General features: G+C 35.7%; 2 protein-coding genes across 2 annotated transcripts; one reads left to right on the forward strand and one right to left on the reverse strand.

Annotated features, from left to right (window-relative positions):
• The first annotated feature begins 14164 nt into the window (after positions 1–14164).
• On the forward strand, positions 14165–16592 carry LOC140827095 (uncharacterized). Its single transcript, XM_073189703.1, has 3 exons — positions 14165–14577; positions 15644–15928; positions 16269–16592. Exons 1-3 carry the CDS (start codon positions 14553–14555, stop codon positions 16466–16468), a joined length of 510 nt encoding a protein of 169 aa, XP_073045804.1. The 5' UTR covers positions 14165–14552; the 3' UTR covers positions 16469–16592.
• A 40-nt stretch (positions 16593–16632) lies between these two features.
• Positions 16633–23090, reverse strand: LOC140827094 (uncharacterized). The gene is made up of 8 exons (XM_073189702.1): positions 22517–23090; positions 21523–21882; positions 21186–21445; positions 20567–20708; positions 20028–20399; positions 19773–19904; positions 19170–19298; positions 16633–19061 (listed from the first exon to the last, which is right to left on the reverse strand). Exons 1-8 carry the CDS (start codon positions 22694–22696, stop codon positions 17004–17006), a joined length of 3633 nt encoding a protein of 1210 aa, XP_073045803.1. The 5' UTR covers positions 22697–23090; the 3' UTR covers positions 16633–17003.
• Between the last annotated feature and the right edge of the window lie 399 nt (positions 23091–23489).

The raw sequence follows: 23489 nt of genomic DNA on the forward strand, positions 1-23489 counted from the left end.
TTTTAAGATTGGAAATACTTAAATACAACAATGAATAAATCAATTTTTTTAGTGATAACGATAGCAGACAGCATATCTTTGTCCTCGAGTACAATCTTTTCATAGCATTTTTTTACTTGCTCCCATAAATGAATATTATATCTGTAAAGTATGGGGTGTATTTTGTTTAACAGTGAAACAAGGAAGATCGTTGAAATCGTAAATTTGTATTTATCATAATTAATTGTTAAATGTTACAATATTTCAGACAACATGCGGCAGAATATATAAGTTTGTAACACAAATTGTCTTTAAGTAAAGACGATGGAATAAAATAATTTTACACAAGTATAAATACCGCAGTGAGGTATAAATACTTGTGCGGTCTCTTAGGACAAAAAATATTCACTAGAAAGCCAACTAGTTTACATAAAAGCTATCACTAGTGATTTTAATCAAAAATCAATTTCCTCAACACGTTGAGAAAATTAAATGCTCCTAAAACAAAGAACAACATTAAAACAATATATAAGGAAGCAAAATACGATGTCAAAACTGGAGCAACAAAAAGAAATCTTCAGCCAACTCCTTCACAATTGTTGTTAGCAGATGTTTTCACAATCACAGCAACACGTGGATTCAGCACTCTTCGATTAACAACAACCTTGTAGATTGTTTTCTTCTAAAGTTTATGGCGTGGTGCAAGAGTATGTATATGCTTATGCGTAAATCACCCCCCTTTTTCATGAAATGAATTCTCTTATTTATAGCCCTATGGTTTATCAACAAAGAAACCTATACAATATGAAAAATAAGAGTTTTATTAGAAACAAACTCTTTTTAAACAAAGATACCATATCACAAAAATCTTAGCATAATTATCACATTATCTAGAAAGACAAAATCTTAGCATAATTATCACATTATCTAGAAAGACAAAATCATATCAACAAGGAAAAAATAATCTTGGGAAATAAATTTAATACGAAAATTATATTTCCCCCCAATCTCTTCCTTTTTGCATTTATAGAAAAAATGAGATCAAACTCAATTTCTCAGTTAAACTCCAGTTAACTCCCCCTTAATATGAGAATTTTTATCCCTCTAAATAAAATCAAGTTAGCACGGGTGTTGTTAGTTGTGTTAGCAACACAAGAGACAACACCTGCAAAATATCATTAACTGTTCATTAAAACAGAGTAAAAACAGAAACATATCAGGGAAAACAAAAACTTTTATCAATCAAATCAGATATAAACAACCATACTATCAGAGCAAAACATTAAAAGAGAAAACATAAAAAATATCAGATAAAAATCATTTGATCCTTTCAATTCGCAGTCCCTTCATCAGCATCTTCACCATTCTTGGTGCTAGATGGTCCAGCAACATCAACATCGGCATCAACATCAACATCAGCTTGGGTTTGAATTTGAGTTGCATCTCCTCTCTTTTTTTGTCAAGAATGGACAGCTATCTCCATAGTCAGTCGATAGACAACAACGAAGTTCTCATAGTAGACTAGATCAGCTTTGCCCTGAATTATCTTGGCCAAATCATGGTCTATCCGGGCTTGGATGACAGTCGTTGAGAGCATTACATATCCTATAGATCCGGTAATATCGTGAGTACTTTGAGGGATATCATCTGCAACATGAGAAGAATGAGAATCAGACCATGGAAGATCAATCTTCCGATTACCCTTGAAGAAAGCCAGAGAAATTTTAAATTTATCACTAATGTCAGAGAGTTGCTCATCAATGTCCCGAACAAATCCTTGAGATATAAGCATTCCATAGATCAGTGAGAGGAACAAGAGCTTTGATGCTTTGAGGCCTCTTTCAGCATATTGAAGCACAATCTTAAAGACTAGCTTCCCAAAGTTAAACACTCCTTTAGTCCCAATGGAGTATAGAACCAAAGCTTGGCTTCGGGTCACGATGGTGGAATTTGTAGAAGGTGGCCAATTTCGGATGGCCAGTTTGTGTAACACCAAATAAAAAGAGGTCAATTTTGCAGCTGAGTGCCGTTGTGGATGTGCTGGGAATTCGGTGATAAGACCCCCAGTGAGTGTGGAAGTGACATCGTGAATGTCAGGAGGGAGTCCATCTACAAAATCGGTTGGTGTATGGCAGTGCAGATTGATTGCAGCAGGATTGAATTCATAAATTTTGTCTCGAACAAATACTTTCCCATATTTAGCTGATCTTAATCACCGACTCCTGGTGATAGATTGGCATAGAATTCCAGCACCGGTTTGCGACAAAATGGTGTGACGACTGAAACCGTTGAATAAAGCTGGAAATCCATAGGAAATGCTGTCAAAATTTTAAAGATTGTAATTTTGAGATTTGTATGCTTTAATAAATACGAGAATTAATACATCAAACTTAAATTTATCATATTTATGTATTATTTTATCTATTTATTAGTTTGAAATAATTACAATTACACTAAAGATAAAAAAATTCTTAAGCCTGTGCTAATCTCGTTTAAGCTTGAAAAGCTTGGAACTCGACATCCGCGCTTCAGGGTGCTTCACACTTTTTAGAACCTTGCCAAAATTATGTCATTAACATATAATTGGTAGATAAGGATAACACCTTTAGACTTTTGAATAAAAAGAGTTTTGTCTACTTGACCTCGTTTGAAGCCCATTTCAATTAGATACTCAGTCAGTCTTCCATATCAAGCACGTGGTGCTTGCCTCAAATCATAGAGTGCCTTTTTCAATTTTAAACACAATCCAAATGATGTGGATCCTCAAATCCTTTAGGCTGATTTACATATACTTCCTCACACAAAATCCCATTCAAAAATGCACTTTTGAAATCTATTTGAAAAAGTTTGATTTTCATGTAGCATGTAATTGCTAGCAATAGTCGGGCTGACTCAATACGAGCAACAAGAGCAAATGTCTCAATAAAATCAACCCCTTCAACCTGTGTGTACCCTTGAACAACTAACCTTGCTTTGTTTCGAATGATGTTTTCTGACTCATCGGTTTTATTTTTGAAAATCTATTTTATCCCAATTCTATTTTTGGTCAGGAGGTAGAACTAAATACCATACATCATTTCAAACAAATTGTTCAAGCTCATCATGTATTGCATTGGTCCAAAACTCATCTTTTTATGCTTCATTGACATTTTTAGGTTCGGGATTTGAAACAAAAAATGAAAATCTGACCTGTGAGTATATAGTTATTATGTACACTAGTCCAACCATATTCCGATAATCGATATTTTCTTTCTTTTGAGTTCGAACGTCTCCACGCACATTTCCAATTAATTGAGATGATGGATGATTTTTCTGGATTTTATTTGGAACGTTTTGTCCATCATCTACTGTATCATCATCAGTGTGTATTTCATCATCAGGTTCAGTGACTTCAATGTCACATGTTGTGCTAGGTGTTATAACATCTAGTGTAACACATGAATTTCCAGTAAGATTGGAATTTCCAGAAGATTATCCACATCATCTTCAGCTGTTTTCATTTTGAGATCTGCACAGTCATAAAAAAAAACATTAACTGATTCAATGATAGTCTTTGTTCTTAGGTTAAAAACACAATATGCACGACTATTTTTAGCATATCCCACAAATAGACACTTGTCACTTTTCGAATCAAATTTTGCGAGTTGATCTATGTCATTCAAAGTATAACAAACACAACCAAAAACATGAAAATATTTAATGTTATGCTTCTTTCCCATTAATATCTAATAAGATATCATGGTTGAACCACTTCTTAAATACACCCTATTCGAAATATGACATGCGGCGTTAAAGGCCTCTGCCGAAAAACGTTTTGAGATGTTCTTCGAAGCTAGCATTACTCTTGCCATTTCCTGCAATATTCTGTTATTGCGTTCCACTATGCCATTTTATTGTGGTGTTTTTGGAGCCGAATAGTCATGTGAAATTCTTTTCCTGTCACAAAAGGATGAAAATAAAGAATTTTCAAATTCCTTACTATAATCAGTCCTGATCCTTCTCCCATTCAAATTATGGAAGATTATAATCCTTGTGATTAACTGTTTAAAAACATAAAAAATGTCCGACTTTTCCCTAATAAAACTTACCTATGAAAAATGTGAGAAATCATCGACACACAAAAAAAATATTCCTTACCTCCGAAGCTTCCCATTTCTATAGATACATAAGGTCCATGTGTAGTAACTCGAGACAACGTGTTGTCCCAAAGTGAGGCAACACGAGGTGTGACCCACGAGTTTGCTTACACTTTCGACAATCCCCCCAAATATATGGTGTACCAGATGATATATTAGACATAACTCGTACTGCACCGTACTTACACAAATTCTTTAGGGTTTTGAAATTCACATGACCGAGTTTTTGATGCCAAATGTCAAGTTCACTGACTTGTGCATGTTTGCATGTATGTTCTTTACCTATTTGATATCAGTTGTCCGAATACCTTGTTCCTGTCATAATGCTCACATTTGTTTCATAAAACAAATCTCTCAAGTATGTTTATCAAACTTGACATGTAAATTATCATCACACAATTGGCTTATGCTTATCAAATTTGAATTTAATCGTTTGACATAAAGCACATTGTGGAGCTTTGGTAGTCTTTCGACATTCAATGTTTCCTTTCCAACAATATTTCCTTTAGCTCCTCCTCCATAGGTTACTCTACTACTTTTTTTTAATCAATATAATCAGTGATATGTTCTCGTGATCCTATCATATGGCGTGAGATTCCACTATCAAAGTACCAGTGACCTGCAGTGTTGGTTTTTAATGATGTATAGACAGTATTACAGTGAGTTTTTACCTTTGGTACCCAAAATTGTCATACTGTAGATCGATGGTTGGAAGTGTTGGACAACGTTTTGGTCAACATCCGATTCATATTTGTATTCATGCAGTCTTCCCTAAGTTTAAAACAGTAGGGCCTGATATGTCAAGGGTTAAAACAGTAATGACAGACATACCTGCGTTTTCTTTGCATCGAAACAGGTGCAGCATGTTGTCTTTTTGGTAGAGGACTTTTACTCGAAGATGTGGATTGTGACTGTTTAAAAGAATCAGCTTTTATTTTCACAAAGACAGTTGATTTAGATTATTCACCAATTTCAAATACACTGTCTTTGAAGCCTAAACACTTCTTTTCATCTCTTCCCATAAAAGTATGGATTCAAGCTTAGATGTGCTCGAATTGAATTTGGTTAGAGTCTCAGTCGCCTTTTGAAGCTCATCCTTGATCTTACATAGTTCCAAATATTTTTTGTTCAGGATTACTTCAAGTTTGGCAACCACCGTTTTCAGCTCAGTGTTCTCCTTCATGAGAGTTGTGTTAATCTTGTTTCTTTTAGTCCAGTCAGCATACAACTCTTTATAAAGCTTATGTACACTCTCAAGAGTAATTTCTTCATCATCAACTTCCAAATCATCATCTATACTTGAGTTTCCAGAAGTTGTAGAATTAAAGCACAATGATTTTTAACACGTGTTGCGCCCAGGTGTGGCCACACCTAAAGGATTCACCCGCATTCAACGTTTTTCTACCAAAAGTGCAGTCAAGGAGGTGTGATTGTTTTCTTCATTTGATTCCTCCTCATCAGATTCCTCATCGCTTAAAGAAACAATGCACCCTTTATTCTTGCGAGTTCTATTTGCACATTCATTGGCATAATTTCCAAATCCATTGCATTCTCTACATTGCATTAAATCATACTTCTTTGGATTAAGCTGACCATTTCCCTCATTTCTTGGTCAAAACTGACATTGGGGAGGAAACTTCTGTAGATTTTCAGGGGCTGGTAGACTAAAAAACTTTGATTTTTGTCCAACCTTTTTTTGTCTCCGATTCTTTTTAAATAATCCCCAAATTTCTTTGTGATGTAGGAAATAGAGCCCTCACAACGGTCTGATTCATTAACTTTTTGGAATAGTTGAAGAAGATCATTATACGAATCATTAGAAACTTGGAATGTAATAGTTTTTCCCTTATCTTTTTTCTGCATGTCCATGTTCATTTCGAAGGTACGAAGTGAACTTATTAAATCCTTCAAAGCTATCTGAGTTGTATCCTTAGCCTCATCAATTGCACATATTTTTATATTGAATCTTTCAGGCAAGGATCAAAGTACTTTGCTTACCAGAAGTTCATTCGAGATTGGATCACCTAGACTCAATGCTTCATTGGTAATCTCCCTAAGATGTCAATCATAATCAATGATTGTTTCGGTTTCTTCCATTTTTAGATTCTCGAATTTTGATGTAAGCATTCTCAACTTTATTCTCCTCACATTTTCAGAACCTTCACAATTCTTCTGAAGGATTTCCCAATCATCTTTGGCCGATACACAGTTTGTAATTAAACTGAACATATTCAAGTTGACTGAAGAAAAGATTGCATTCAACGCCTTTGAGTTGTACTTCGAAGCAGTCCAATCACTTTCCAGTTTTGTCAGGTTGTCATCATCTTCGTTTATCCTCTTCGGTGGAGTCCAACCACATATAACATTCTGCCATGCCCTTTCATCTATGGACTTTATATAAAATCTAATTTTCACTTCCCATATACTGTAGTTAGAACCATCTAACACTGATGGTCGCAGTGCTGCATTTGCAAGTGACACACCCATTATAAAAAGCAAATATGTTAAACAAAATAGTCAGGATCAGCACTTAGTATATCAAGAATAGACTCTGATACCACTTGTAAGATATAAGATGTATTTTGTTTCAATAGTGAAACAAGTAAGATCTTATGAAACCGTAAATTTGTGTTTATCAGAATTAAGTGTTATGCTAAATGTTACAACATTTCAGACAACATGTAGCAGAATTTATAAATTTGTAACACAAATTTTCTTTAACTAAATACGATGGAACGAAATAAATTTTGCACAAGTATAAATACTTACGTGGTGCCTCAGGGCAAAAATAGTCACTAGAAAACATACGAGTTTACACAAAAAACTATCACTAGTGATTTTAATTATTGAGAAAATCAAATGCTTTTTAAAACAAAGAACCACATTAAAACAATATATAAGAAAGCAAAACACAATGCCAAAGCTGGAGCAGGCAAAAAAATCTTCAGCCAACTCTTTCACAGTTTTTGTCTGCAGATGTCTCCAACAATCAAAACGACACGTGGATTCAGCACTTTTCGATTAGCAGCAACCTTGTAGATTGTTTTCTTCTAAAGTTTGTGGCTTGCAAAGATGCAAGAGTATGTATGTGATTCTACGTAAATCACCCCCTTTTGCATGAGATGAATCCTCTTATTTATAGTCCTAGGGTTTATCAACAAGGAAACATAAGCAATATGAAAAGTAAGAGTTTTATTGGAAACAAACTTTTTTTAAACAAAGATACTATATCACAAAAATCTTAGCATAATTATCACAATAATTATCACATTATCTAGAAAGACAAAACCGTATTTAAATATTTAAAGTCATATCAACAAGGAAAAATTAATCTTGGGAAATAAATTTAATACATAAATTATACTTTCCTTCAATATCTACCCAAATGTTTTTGAATAATTATGGGTTACTCAAACCACCCGGAAGTGAAAATAAGCTCTTTTCCTGTCCCAAGGCATTGTCTTAGTGATTTTGGCCTAGAAAACCGGCTGGCCCAAAAATATTTAGTGGGCCAAGTAAGATCCAAAACTACATAACTTGAGCCTTAACCACTTCATTTTATCTTGACAGAATCCTTGCAATTTAACCCAAAAAATAGAAACTGCGTGTCAAAAAATCAATAAATAAAGGAGAAATCGCGTTTGACAACAGCATGAGGATAATCACACCTTCTTCTTTCTATCGCTCTTCTAACGCTTTTGCCAGAGTCATCGCAACAAATGTATCATGTATCAGATGGTAAGATTCTTGGTCTGTTAGGATTTTTCGCTGCTGATTGATTTTTTGCCTTTGATATTTAAAGACAGCACTCAGAGCAAGACTGGGATTTCAGTAATCTTGGATGATACAACAAGAACTCTACTTTTTTTTGTTGGGGAAAACCCATAAACTGCAGAATCCATAATGCTAAATTATTAAACATTTTACTGAAAACTTGAGCGAAAACGTAACTGAAGTCATAATCCTGAATTCTTTAGAACGTATCTTGATCTTCCAAATCTAAACGCTCTTTCCTTGAGAGAATCCTTTTGTTTTCTCGTATAAACTATTTTCTTAATGAGGAAGAGAATAGGAAACATGATAAAGCGTGTCTGGGACCATGACCCATATATATAAATAATGTTTATCATTATCTTCTGATATTTCTGTTTTAGCCCATCATAAAAACAGGAATTATACTTGTATCTCTACATATTAAATACCCACAACCTATTAGATACATTAAAGCCCAATAGCCCGAAACCTTAGTTGATCACTTTGGGCTTAACTTGACAATCCACAACGCATAATTATTTACATATAAGCCCATATAAATAAAACTGAATTTGCTCAATTGACATAACACACATACTAGCAGTGTGCTCATGAAACTTTTTGGGTGGTACTGCCTTAGTAAGCGGATCCGCAACCATGTAGTTTGTAACGATATGCTCAGTAGAAAACTTTCCACTTTAAAGTCTTTCTTTAACAACCAGAAACTTGATGTTAATATATTTTGATTTCGTCGAGCTCCTGTTGTTATTGGAATACCTAACCGCTGATTTATTGTCACAATGTATTTTTAGTGGTCTTTCAATGCCATCAACAATGCGCATTCCTGTGACAAAATTTTGCAACCATATTCCATGATTGGATGCCCCATAACACGCTACAAACTCATCTGTCATGGTGGAAGAGGCTATAAATAACTGTTTAGCACTCTTTCAGGAATGATACCTCCAACAAGGAGATAGATGTAGCCCGACGTATATTTCATACTATCTTGGCATCCAGCAAAATCGAAGTCACTAGACTCAATGATCTTAAGCTGATCCAACCTCTGATATATGAGCATGTAATATTTTGTTCTTTGTAGGTACCGTAAAAACCTTTTGACTACCTTTCAATGTTCCACTCCTGGATTACTTAAAAATCGTCCCAACATTCCTGTCAAGTACGCAATATCTGAACGTGTACTAACCTAAGCATACATTAGACTCCCCACTGCAGATGCATAGAGAATATTATGTATTTCCTTTTCCTCAAAATCATTCTTTGGGCATTGTTTGAGACTAAATTTGTCTAACTTAACCACAAGGGTATCCATTGGTCTACAATCTTTCATCCTATATCGCTTGAGAACTTTCTCGGTATAGCCTTTCTGAGATAATCCAAGAACACCTCGAGAACAATCCCGATGTATCTGAATACCCAGTACAAAAGATGCATCACCAAGATATTTCATATCAAAATTCTTAGATTGAAATCTCTTGGTGTCATGCAACAACTCTATATCATTTGATAGTGAGTAGAATGTCATCAACATATTAAACCATAAAAATATGTTTACTCCCACTGAACTTATGGTACACACAATCATCGACAAAATTCATCTCAAAACCAAACGAGATGATCACTTGATAAAATTTGAAATACCATTTTCAAGATGCCTGTTTGAGCCCATAGATGGATTTCTTTAATTTGCAAACCATATTATTTGTGTCTTTGGACACAAAATTTCTCTGTACCATATAACTTGTTTCATCAATATCATTTAGAAACGCAATTTTACATCCATCTGATGAAGCTCAAGATCGAAATATGTCACAAAAGCCATTATAATTTTTAAAGAGTCTTTCGAAGAAACCGGAGAGAAAATATCTTTATAGTGAATGCCTTCTTTCTGTGTAAAACCTTTAGTGACAAGACGAGCCTTATATTTTTCCACATTGCCTTTTGAATCCCTTTTGATTTTAAATATCAATTTGCAAACAATGGACCTTTAGGCAATGGGACAAGATCCTATACGTCATTGTCCTTCATAGACTTTATCTCCTCATTCATGACATCATTCCACTTTTGATAGTGAGAACTTTCCATTGCTTGACGGAAGCTAATATGATCGTCCTCCATTAGTCCAATGTCTGCCTCATGTTCTTGAAGAAATACAATGTAATCATCTGGCACTGTATTTCTCCGCAATCTAGCGGATCTCCTTAATGGCATAGCTTCTAGAGGTGCTTGAGTTTGTTCATCTGGAATTGAAAGATCTCTAATATTTTCTTCCTATAATGTGTCTTGGTCAAAGTGAGGATTGTGATCCTGATCAAATTCCAAGACACCTATGGAATATTTACAATTCCTCTTCAAAGACAATATCCCTTACTTTATCTGCCCCCCGCAAACTCAACATCCTCAAAGAACCGAGCATTTCTTGACACAAAAATCAACTTACTTGTGTGATCATAAAACTTGTAACCCTTGGATCTTTCAGAGTATCCAATAAAATAACAACTGACCATTCTTGAGTCCAGTTTCTTTTCATTAGGTTTTAAGGCCTTGCCTCAGTTGGACATCCCCAAACGTGCAGATGCTTAAGACTATGGTTTTTAGCCGTCCAAAGTTCATGATGGATTTTGGTCGCTGCCTTAGTTGGAACCCTGTTAAGGATATATGATGCGGTCTTTAGTGTTTCTCCCCAGAGTGATTCTGGTAAGGTAGAATGAATGATCATACTTCTCACCATGTCTTTAAGCGTTCTGTTTCGTCTTTCAGCAACACCATTCATAGTGGACGAACCCGGCATTGTGTATTGTGGGACGATACTGTATTCTTCTAGGAATCTAACAAAAGGTCCTGGACGTTGTTCACCTGAATCGTCATACCTACCATAGTATTCACCACCATGGTCAGATCTAACTCTTATAATCTTAAAGCCAAGTTGATTTTCAACTTCAACTTTATAGTTTTTGAACACATCCAATGACTGTACTTTTTTATGAATGAGATAACCGAAGCCATATCTTGAAAAATTATCCGTGAACGTTATAAAATACTATTGAAAATTCCAAGAAGCCGAAGGAAATGGTCCAAAAATATCAATATGTATAAGTTCTAAGACGTTTAAACACCTATTGGCTTTTAATTTCCTTTTGTTATTTTGTTTTCTCTTTATACAATTAACACAATTATTAAAATCTGTATAATTGTTGGAACATTTCATGTTTGAAATCTTGATTTTGATGTTAACAAAACTCGTTATTGTGTTTTTAACATATTTACTCAAGTGTGAAGTTATTAACACAAGAAGAAAACCGAAACTGAGTTTAGCCAAACTAAATTTCTGGCGAGCTTCGTTATTTTGATTATATCTCTCAGCTGGATAATTCAAATGACAATCCATTAATTTGACCAAGTGGTAGTTCACTTCAGTTGGGAAAAATCGAATTTTATCTAGGCCAAACCGTTCGTTGAATGACCAAACTGATTGCACGAAAATAGTAATCAATTTGGTATGAGTAGTTGAGGTATTTTGCCCATATCTCTCAGCTCGATTATTGGAATAAAGTGATTCGGTATGCGTTGAAAAGATAATACGATGATCTACAAATCATCTTCAGAAGTCAAATTCTGAATCGAAGCTTAAGATACTGATAAATGGTGATGAAGCTACTGGTTCTACACAAACAGAAATAAGCAATTTCAGCACATCAGATTGAGCTGCTGACCAGTTCAGTTTCAACCGCTGATCAGTTTCAACCGCTGACTAGTTCAACCATTGACCAACCGCTGAACGACCAGTTTAAGCTCGGGAAAATGTCCAGCAAGGAGAATTTGAAAATTACAATTTCAGAAACAATACAAAAACTTTCCAAACGTTCATATTCTTGTGTCTCCCGTATATATCATTGTTGAGGCCTATAAATACAACATCTTGAAGATCAAACAAGAGCTTTTGAAAGGGATTAAAAAGCATGTGCAGTTAGCATGAAAAAATATGTTAGTTGAGAGCGCAAGTCCTTGTGTGAGGATACATTTGAGATTTACAATGTAAAGGATAAATTCCTCAAACATATACAAGAGAGTTGAACTTCAAAGTTTAGTTGAGTGAATCTTCACACAAAGACATATTCAGAAGCATACATTTCTTAGCACGTCAAGCATGGTCATATGCCTATCACTGCCACAAAAAAACAACCGGAACTTTGAGAATCACTAGAAATATTCTGTTGTTTCTTCGGAGGCTGTGTATCTGCAACTTCCTTATCCTTCCTTTTCTTTCCATTATCATTCGAGGTAGAGGCATACTGAACACTTTCTGTCTTGTTTTGCTTCAACTTTTCATGTTCCTGTACACAGTGTGAGATGAGCTCATTCAGAGACCAAGTCTATTTCTGACAGTTATAGCTCATTTTGAACTGGTTAAATTGAGGAGGAAGAGAAATCAAATTAGGTTCACCAGCAAGTCCTCAGAGAGGTCAAGCTTCAGTGCTTTCAACCTTGAAGCAAGATGAGACATTTCCATAATGTACTCATTGATGTTGTCCTTACCCCCGTACCTCATTGAAACAAGGCTTGCCAAAAGTGTACCAATTTCAGACTTTTCACTTTTAGCAAACCTCTTTTCAAGGTCTTGAAAGAAAGCCTTAGCCGTAGCAATGTCGCTAGACATTGTGCCCCTGAATGTTTCTAGAATGACCCTCTTCATGTTCATCATACACATGCGATTCGATCTCTTCCACCTTTCAAACTCTCTCTTTTCATCAGAGGTACTCTTATCTGTAACGGCAGGAGGAACGGGAGGAGGAGAGTCAACCCTTATCGCAATGTCCAAATCCAGACTCTGAGAACTATCAATAAATTCTCTTGCCATGATTTTAAATTAGAGCCATTTAACATAGAAATAGAATTAATGTTCGAATGAATATTTGCAAGAGTTAAATCTGAACAGATAACAAAAACCAAATATACATGCTCAACCAAATATCCAAATAAAATAATCAATAAATTCAAATAATGTAAACCTCATAAACAGAATATCGAGCACACCATTAATGTTTCATATTTGGACAAAAAATTAACTTGTAAGTGATATTCTGTTGCAGCAGTCAAACACTGATAGTAACTATCATGTCAAATAACAACCTTCCTTTGAGCCGATTTATTATTCACATGAAAAACTGAACAACTATCACATATTTATCACTACAAGTGTATATATAGTTAAATAAATATTAATTTTCTTTTGAGCCAATTAATATTCATATAGATCACATATACCAAAATTCTTTTTTATTTCAAAATAAAATTAATTTTCATAAAAGATGTCACTTTGACGACATTTTATATCAATTGATCTATTTTAAAAAAATGCATATAACCTTATCATTATTTGAATAATTGAATATTTAACCTTAAACCGAATAAACCTGAATCGAAAAAAAGTTGAATTTCCATACGTGTCGACCCAAATCCGTACGGCCAGACCCAGATCCGTACGAGCTGACCCGAATCCCTAATTTTTTTTAATCCAAATTTTCGATTTTCCTCCAATTTTTTTATTGAAAAAAACTAGAAGAAAATTTGAAATCTTATCCAAATCCTTAAAATTTTCAACCAAATGTTTTTACCAAAACTGAAACTTTAAAAGATTTAGTTTTCAATCAAATATTTTCCAGATATAAAATCATATCAAAATATTTTCCAGATATGAAACCATATCAAAAAGTTTTTTAAACAAAGTCTTCTTTTCCAGATCTGAATCCAAATTATATCCAAAAATTTAAACAAATCTCAACGATTCAAGTATTAGTGGCTCTGATATCACTTGTTGGAGAAAATCTATAAACCGCAGAATCCATCATGTTAAATAATTAAGAATTTGACTGAAAACTTAAGCAGAAGCGTACATGAAGCTATAATCCTGATTTCTTTAGAACATGTCTTGATCTTCCAGATCTACGCGCTCTTTACTTGAGAGAATCCTTTAGTTTTATCTTCAAAACTATTTTCTTAATGGGAAAGAGAATATGGATCGTGATAGAGCGTGATTTAGAAACCATGACCCATATATATAGATAATGTTTACCAATATTTTCTGATATTTCTGTTTTAGCCTATCATAAAAACAAAATTTATACTTATGTCTCTACACATTAAATGCTCACAATCTATTAGATAGATTAATGCCCAATAACCTGAAACCTTAGTTGATCACTTTGGACATAACTTAATAGATAATCAACAACGCATAATTATCCACATACAAGCCCATATAAATGATTTAACATCTCTGGTTCTCGTTCCCTCCTCCGTATTTTCAGAAAAGAAATTAACATAGATTTGAAAGATTTGATCCTTATGTGCTCTATTTTGTGAATCTCTTCATTTCTTCCACTTAAGCTATCCTCCCATGTTGTGACTTCTTATCGCCAAATACAACTTTTTTGTAGTTTGGATCATTATCATTACTCCCACTTTCATCACCAGCCTTCCCATGAAATTCGATCTCCTCTCGTTACCCTCAATTTTGCACGCTCACATCGATGGTTCATTAGTGGGACAATTTCTTCAAACGAGGGGACGGTTTCCCTAGTGCAATTTGAAGATTTTGCAGAGAAGGATTGGTCATTTCTTGACACGGACTATCCAAGTTTTGATGAAGTGCATAGACTGAAGATGGACCGAATCATTTCGGCTGGAGGTAGGGATGTAAATGAACTAAATCATTTGCGAGCTATTCGAAGCTCAGCTCAATAAAAAGCTCGTTTGAGTTCGTTTGTTAATCATATCAAGCCAAGCTTAAGCTTAATTTCGAGGTCGAAAATTTAATCAAACCAAACTCAAGCCTAAGGATATTCGGCTCGTGAGTTCACAAACATGTTCGATAATAGGTTCGCAAACATGTTCAATAATAGGCTCATGAGCTCGAGCTTGTAAGCTCGAGCTTGTAAGCTCAAGCTTGACTCATTTGTTGAGTTGACAAATAAAAATATTAGAACTAATGTCAATGAAACGAATTGAACACAAAACATAGTTGGAAAAATATGAATTTATATCACATAGTCACAATTATAATTTTTATCTTACTTGCATATCATTATACTACAATGTTCTTTAAAACATAATAAATTAACAGAAATACACCAACTTATACTTTTTCCCCAAAAAAATTTATATCACCAAGTCATACACACGTTGAATAACTTTACAAATTATTATCCTAAAATATTATATTAAATTGAATATAATGAATTTATATTGATTAAAAAATAAAATTTATATGGAACACATCAAATGAAGTATTAAAGGAGTGAAATTATTGCAATGTTATTTATATAGTGATATTAGTGTATGACGAATATTTGTTATCTGGATGCTAGATGTATTATTTTGGGATGTTCATAATATAACGAGTTTATGTTTTTTTAGTTGTTATTTTTGTCGTTTTGGTTATTTATGAATGAATTTATATTTTTATGTCTGATTTAAAATTAGTAATAGATAAGTTTAATTTTTAACAAGCTCGAATGATCAAGCTCAAATTCGATCTCAATTCTATGCTTTACGAGCTCGAAAACGAGCCGAGCTCAAGCCAGACTTATTAAACATGATAAACGAGCTATTAATGAATTAAGCTCGAGTCTGGCTTGATTAACATGATAAACGAGCTTTTAACGAGTCGAGCTCGAGCTAAACAATCTTAAACAGACCAAATTTAAGCTTGATACTGTTTGTTTTGGTGTGAATTTTTACTTCCCTAGTTGGAGACATTACGGAAACCTCGAGGGTTCTTGTTTCCATTGGTTCTGAAGCATTTGTGGATAGAGTTGTTGATACATCACCAGTCGAACAGTTACTTGTCGTACATGACTCTCTTTTAACTTTGGCTTGCATCAAGGAGAAACATGACAAGGTCAAATGCTGGCAAGGTGAACTGGTCCATGTACCTGAGAAGTGGACACCTTTTGATGTTGTATTCCTCTACTTCCTCCCTGGTCTAGCCTTTGAACTCGGTGAGGTTCTTGGAGCTCTTGCCAAGCTTTGTTCGCCAGGTAACATTGAATTTATATAGCGATCTTTTTCGATCATTCTGGTACTTCTCATCTTTAAATTTCCGTTCTCTTGTTTTACACCTTTTCTAGTTTTGGTTGAATGTTTCAATACGCTGGTTGAGTTGATTGTTCAAATCTCGAACTATAGCAATGGATGGAAGACTAAACAATGCCATGTTTTAGCATGATTTTTTGAGTTGTAATTCTCGGGGCTTATTTATATTCTTGTTCAATGTTTTACTCCTAATCGTAGTATGTTGTAAAACCAAATCTTGTTTGCTTTTTGAGATCTTGCGTTGGCGAATTTTTTCTTTGCTGTTTATGGTTGGATGACTTGAAGGTGAACGAGTTGTGATGAGCCATCCACAAGGAAGGCGAGCGGTTGAAGAGCAACGGCTTAAGTATCCAGATGTCGTGGTTTCCAATTTGCCAGAGGAAACGATACGTCTGAGCGTTCATTTGAAGTGGTTGAATTTGTGGATGAACCTGCTGGATTCTACCTACCGTTCTGAGAGTCAAAACACATTGCAGGGAATGTAAACGTGTGTACCATTGTTATTTCATTTGATCTAGAACAAGTTTGTTCCTTGGCATTTGAACAGTGAATTTGCGTTAGTTTTTACTAACGATTTATGTCAGAAAATATTACGCCAAACCACGTCAAATCAAGTATAAAGCAACTGCCCGCACAAAGAACCACCAGCCAAAAAACGATATAATTGTTTCAAGTAATGATCAAATATTATGTTTCAACAAAAATTTTGCAGATGGCCAAACAAAATAAATTGAAGTAAAATCACCACCAAACATAAATGGAAGTCTCTAATACTCTCCCTCGGCCTACTTTCCACAGAGAAGAAAAAAGAAAAAAATGGCAATCCCAAGAAGATGATTATCGAGCACCAAATCAAAAGTCGAGTGTTCAAATCTTCCATCATTCAGTACTCAGGTATGAAGATACTGCTTTATATCGAAGTGCTCAAAGTTTCCACCATTCGATATGAAATCAGAAATATACCAACCGGAAGCCACTTGAATTGCTCACTTCAGAGTAAAATCAAAAAGTACCAACGCTTCAGGAAAGTGAAAATTTAATGCCATTACTGGCAGCAAACAAGTTGTATTCTTCGATGGCATCTTTCTTATTGATGAAATGATCACCATCAGGACACTTTGCAGAAGAGTCCCATGTAATTCCTTCTCTTGATGAAGCAGGATCAACATTAAACCCTGTTGAAAGAGCTACAGGGCCACCAAAATGGAAAAGAGAAAAACCCTGATTATCCCCCACATCCAACTTGTTAGATTTCTCATTCTGTGTTGGATCCACCACCATTGGTGGTTTTGCAGGAATCTGGTCAGTTTCAGCCATATTCTCCACGTTCTGTTGCAATTCTTTCTGCCCACTTAGATTGGCAGTATGTGCCTTTGCGCTAACACCCTTGACCTGTGCAACTGGCTGGAAAAATGGTATGTGTGCAGGGTTCAGCAATGGGGGTGGCAGATGCTGTAAGGTTCCATACTGCATTAGCCCTGCATTGCCATTCAAACCATAACCAAAAGTGTTGGGGAATAAATAATGGTTGGTGTGAGGTAAGGGCATCAATCCATTTGTAGAACCAGCTGACCAATTTAGTGAACTCGGATGGTAACAGTTGACAGGTGGGGCATGAAAGAATGCATAATGTGGAAGCAAGCTCGGAGGATGAGCAACTCCTAAACTGACATTTAATCTCCTGTTGTCATTATACGAGGTTGCTTCTGAAGGAAAATTTTCCAAAGAAATGGTCCTCGTGGAATCAGATCCCTGGACCTTAGTGTCCTGCCCTCTCTCTGTGCTGTGGTCTATCACAACACTGTGGCAAGCAGTGAACTCATTTTTCAAGTAGCATGATGTTTCTCTTCCATCGGCGTTTCGTGATGCCTCCTTTGCATCTGATATGGATATTGTTTCTGGATTTTGAGAGTTCGACGAGGATGTGTTACTGTCTCCCTCACTGAGGAATGAGTAGTTATCAGAGTTGGAAGAACTGATAACTGATGACTCTGGTGTTCCATGTGGAGATCCGGTCATAGAGTGTGGCTTGGGATCCTCTGCTACTGCCTCCTTTGAATATTGTAAAGGTTTGTCTATTACATGGAACACATTTTCTGTTTCTATGCAATTATCAGCTGTGGATACCGTTGACCCTCTTACATCATTACCCAGATGATTGTTTCGAGCTGGAATAAATATCGCTTCATAAGAACCAGAAGCACCTGATGATTCAGGGGCTTCAACTTTCAGTGTGGATCTCAAGGTAACACCAGGGTCTGAGTTTCCTTGCAGGCATTTCTTTCGCGAATCCAATGGTTCCCAAACTTTCTTAATATTAGGAGGGTGCAGGTGGCGAGCAATGAACTTGCTTTTATGTCGCCCAATAATCTCAGGTACGGACTCCTGTTGAGGATACTTGTTGCTGCGTTGATATGGTTTCAATAAATCTGATGGAGACAGCGACTTAATTCCATATTTAGGTTCTTGAGTTACTTTTATCACGTGAGACTCTGGCCTAATGAAACCATTAACGCTTCTTGCAGAATCAAAACCTTCTGAATGATTTCTAGATGCAAAACTGCTCATGATCGCTCCAGTTTCTGATACTGAAGAACCTTTTTTCCTATCAGACCATTTCAAACTTACTTCTGGCTGGGAATCTTTACGGAACCTCAGCTTCCTACGAGTGTATTTAACACGATCAGTTAGGAGACATGAGTTCCAGTCTCTCCTCTTTCCAAACTCCTCCCCAGTCAAACTATCTCCAGAGTGATTGACCATATTTGAATAAATGTAGTCCGTAAAAAGCAGGTTATCTCGAATATCAGGGGACAAAGGACTGACAGGTATTTCACAGACTGTGTCACTGCTGCAAACAACATTGGCTTCCTCGTCAACATATAACGCTGATTCCTCTGAAATATCAGGAGCCTGTGAATCTATACTTGATTCAGTACCACATTTATTTTCCCACTTTTCCTTATTTCTTAACCTTTCCTTTCTTCGGAGTTTCTTTTCCTTTTCTTTAATTTTCCTGCGTTCCTTGCGCTCTTCTTCTTCACGCTTTTCCATTTCTTCTTCTTCAAGAAGTTTCGTCTGTGCAATCAAAAATTGAAAGGGATCAGTTATGAATCCAAATTAAGAAGTTCGATTCTAATAGGCCAACAGATAGATACAGCTGTGACAGTACGATAGATTAAACACCTGCTTCTCTAAGGTTATGATTTCCTTGCACGCCACGTGCACACGCTCCTCAAGCAGCTTTAAAGCAAGACACACAAAAATGCCATGTGCATTTTGTCGGGCGGTACCTTCTCTAAAAGCTTTTTCAACCTACAGATAACGCATTGCCAAGTTAGTAAACTCTCAATAACGAACAAGTTAACTAGATGATAAAAACAATAAATCAGCAAACTAAGGACTCCACAACAACTAAACTTCATTAATTGGAGAAATTGTGCTAGTTCCTCAAATATACTTATGCAATTTTTAAAGAGTCACTGATTCTTCTGCTTATGGACTTTCTTGTACATAATATTTTTTTAACCGAGCAAAAAAAAATGGAGATTTCAAGGGATGCACATCTACAGAAAAACTTGCCTCGGTCTCAAGAGAATGATGTGCATAATAATAACACATCACATCATCATACAAAACTAAACATTGATTATCCAGAAACGAAAAACTATTTTTAAAAAACATAAATTTGGTGAAAACAATAAATAACAGTAGAATTTAGAATAAGTGGGCCACCGCTAGTGAACTTAAAATCTACCGCTAGCTAGGAAGGGAAGAAGGAAGACATGCCTGTTCCTTGAAAATGACAGTTGCAGCATCTAAGAGAAATTCTCGAGCTAGCTCAGGACTCTTCGCGTGTTTTTGGGGACGGGAACAATCACTATCAAGCTCATTTCCATCCTTGTCCTCTGAATCATCATCCTGGAAGTCACAAAAATAAAATACAGATATAAAGAAAACAAACAGACAACAGGAAAGGAACCAAAAATGTAACATACATTTGGAGCATATATTTCTAAAAGAACATATCTGACACTGGACTACCTCTTCTTCCTCAGCCTCCTCTGCATGTTCAAAGAACCTTCTGATGCTTTCCCCTCTTTTAATTGTGACAAATCCATCGCCAACCACAAGCCTGCAATGAATGCATTGTTGCCCATGCAAAGCATGAGCTTTTACACATAATTCGTTGTAGCGTCCATCCTTCTTCCAAGCACGCAGGGTTATGTAGCAGGCATTCAAACCACTCAAATCTAGACCGGTCACTTGAACTTTTCCACTCAAGCCAACATTTTCAAACTCCAAAATATCAGATTTCCCTTCTCCAGTTCCAATAGCCCATTCAAAGTGATGAAATGCCCCAAAAGAATCTAAAAATGTTTGATGCCAATCAGCTTGAATTGTATCAAAAGATACCTGATGATTGAGACAGCATATGCATCATGATTCTAGAAATATAGTCGTAAACCATAACTTGAGTTGAAAACTAAGCTTGATTTGAATAATCAATGCAGTTCTCATGACACAAGAACTGTATGTACAAAGAAGGAATATACAACAGCAACACTGTCCAAATTGTTCACCTCATATTGGAAGGCTGTGTCTGCGGCACAAAACCAACTTGTGCAACGAGGTTCCATTCGCATGCGCTTGAGTTCCTTCAGCTCCTTGAACTCCCGTATAACATTTCTCCTGCAATCTCTGCAAAACCTTTTGCGGTAAAACCTGCAAACAAGAACTTCATAAACCTCTTTTGCATAAAAAGTGATCACCAAAAATGCATTCTATCTTTGTGATCATGAAAACCAGAATATACGGACTCTATCATCTACTATATACCAACGTTTTAATAGTAAACAGGCCACCAGTTAGCAAGATAAGTACTTCTCTGTGAAACAAAAGCTAAGCAAATGCTATGTTTTCCAATGTATAGGGTCTCACCAATGAAACGAATACACTGCATGAATGCATGCACTATGCCTGTATCAGCACATTCAGTTTCAAATAATTACTCTAGTTATTTTAAAAAAAATAAACCAATTAGGGTAAATGGATTGTAGATCTAATAAAAAAGAAGAGAGCCCAAGGTAAGTGAATGGCTTTCAAGTTCATGGAATGTAGATAACTCCTATGTGCTCTGCATGGGCTACAGACAGACATCTCGAGTTAGCAAAATTATCAAATTGTTACAGAATGGCACACCTATACATAAGTCTTTCAACAAAATCATCTTCTTTCATCCTTAGAAGAGATTGTTGAGTCTCTTCACCAAGGGCAGCCCAGAAATCTGCCAATGTTTCCACAGACAATCTGGCAGTGTGAAGAGCACATGTCTCTCTTATTCCATGCACTCTACCATATCCTGCAACTCCTTGGCTTATCCATCCTCTACCACTACCCCCACATGCATCGGGATAGAGCAATTCACGTTCCCTTTCCCTTGCACAAGCGCTGTCAAACACCTGATGCAAATCAAAGCAATTTAATGATATTCCCTGAAGAAAAATACATAAAAAAACACCATGGAAATTAAATTTACATTTTGGAGCCCCTTGAAAGATTTTGAACAAAGATAACAATTCAACAGTGTGAGTGTTCCATCCTTAGCTGTGGTTAATCCACCCCATGGATGGACGGATGGATCTATCGAATCATCGTGGCAGCGATTGGCAATGTGTAATTCGTCATCAGTTTGATTGCACGCGAATTCTACACAGCACTGCCCACCAGATGCAACCGGCTGTAGAGACTTTCCATACATGACAATCTGAAGAAAACCTTCAAGCAGCATCCCGTTGCATCTGGAGCAATACATTTTCTTACGGGCATGCTCAAATAATGTCTGCTTGTCTATCCTCATAAGTTTCTGACGAGCTTGTAGTGTCAGCTCACACCAAAACTGTAACAAAACAAAGAACATTGTACGTGACTATTTAAGTTACTTGTTACTTAGCTAACAAAGAGAAATAATAATAATAATAATAATAAGAATAGTAAAAGGAGAAAGGTGTACACAAAATAATCCCATAATCACAATACTTGATAGTTTAGTTATACGCAGGTCACCCTCACCCTACAACATTACTGAGATACGAAGTGCTAATCAAGCACATGAATGAATTAACCAATAATAGTGCAGATAAAAAGAAAAACATAATAACAAACATGGGCATTTCCGCAGAACCTATGAAGCTTATTAAATTATTTTGCAGGAACCAAAGATATATTTAATAACAAAAGTGGATACAATCCAGATGTCGACCCACCGAATACTGCCGTTTTTTGCTTTGCTATAATGCACAATCAATCTAAAATGTTTTTTTTTTTAATTGTGAACTACTAATCCCAAACATATTATGGATTCATACCAACACTACCAATACACTTCCAGCAAACTTCCATCCTGAGAAATCAACTCTACAATTCAAAGCAAAAGATCAAATCGAATCAATTTAAAAAACCACCCATAAACCCATGTTACTTCAGTATTTCTGAATGCCAGCAAGAGTAAAAATAAAAGCAAACACATATACCTTCTGCAGCTGGTTGTAGCTCACGTCATCGCGATGCTTCAACCAGAATCCATCATTAGAAGCCGACGATCCATTGCATGAATGAAATGGAACCACTCCATTCCCCACCAATGGATTCCTATGATCAATATCGATACTATCTTCAGTGAAATTATCAATTCTCTGCGATATCCCTGGCATTTTCCCCCAATTTCAGTTCTTCATCAGCTCAGAAGAACTCGCCTCCGCTCACACCCATCCGAATCAAAATTATCCAAAGAATCAATTACAAGAATTAAATGATACAATATCGCTTGATTAATCGTCATCCATAGATCGAAAACAAGCTAAATTGCAGATCAAAAACAACAAATGATCGAAAATAAAATCGCAAAATTGGAATATATATCAATAAAAAATTAATAGAACATCTATACGTGTAAGCGCACGTGTGAATCAGATTTAGTGGTTGAAAATGATATCAAAATTTGAAGGTGAAGTCTGAGGAGAGCTCGAGATGGATTGGCAATTGGGGTTGGGGGGGAGAGAGAGAGGTTGCGCAGATGAGATTTGATTCTCGAATGCTTGCGGTGAATATATACAATATACACATACCCCGTGAGTGTGTATATATAATTCTAAATAAATATTTTTATTATGATAAGTGATAATTTCATATAAATTGGTGTAAGATCAGTACACAAAGAAATTCGTCACTTGAAACATCGGCTTGAAAAGTATTTGATAGCCTATTGGATATTTGGTACCATGCTCATATTCTAATTAAGTGACAAGAATGATAAAAGAGAGCTCAAAGTTAGGACCGAGACGCTTCGGCTCAAGAATCACTTCATAATCAAAGAAGCTGCACTTTTTCTATAAATATCAGGTATGCGCTATAGATTTAACTCACTCACACATTATTATCATTAACACTAATTTTGTTGCACTTTTATGTAGTATTTGGACCGAAGGATTTGGGTTTGCGGAATTA

The sequence above is a fragment of the Primulina eburnea genome, chromosome 3, assembly GCF_022965805.1.
Source record: "Primulina eburnea isolate SZY01 chromosome 3, ASM2296580v1, whole genome shotgun sequence".
NCBI classification, from domain to species: domain Eukaryota; kingdom Viridiplantae; phylum Streptophyta; class Magnoliopsida; order Lamiales; family Gesneriaceae; genus Primulina; species Primulina eburnea.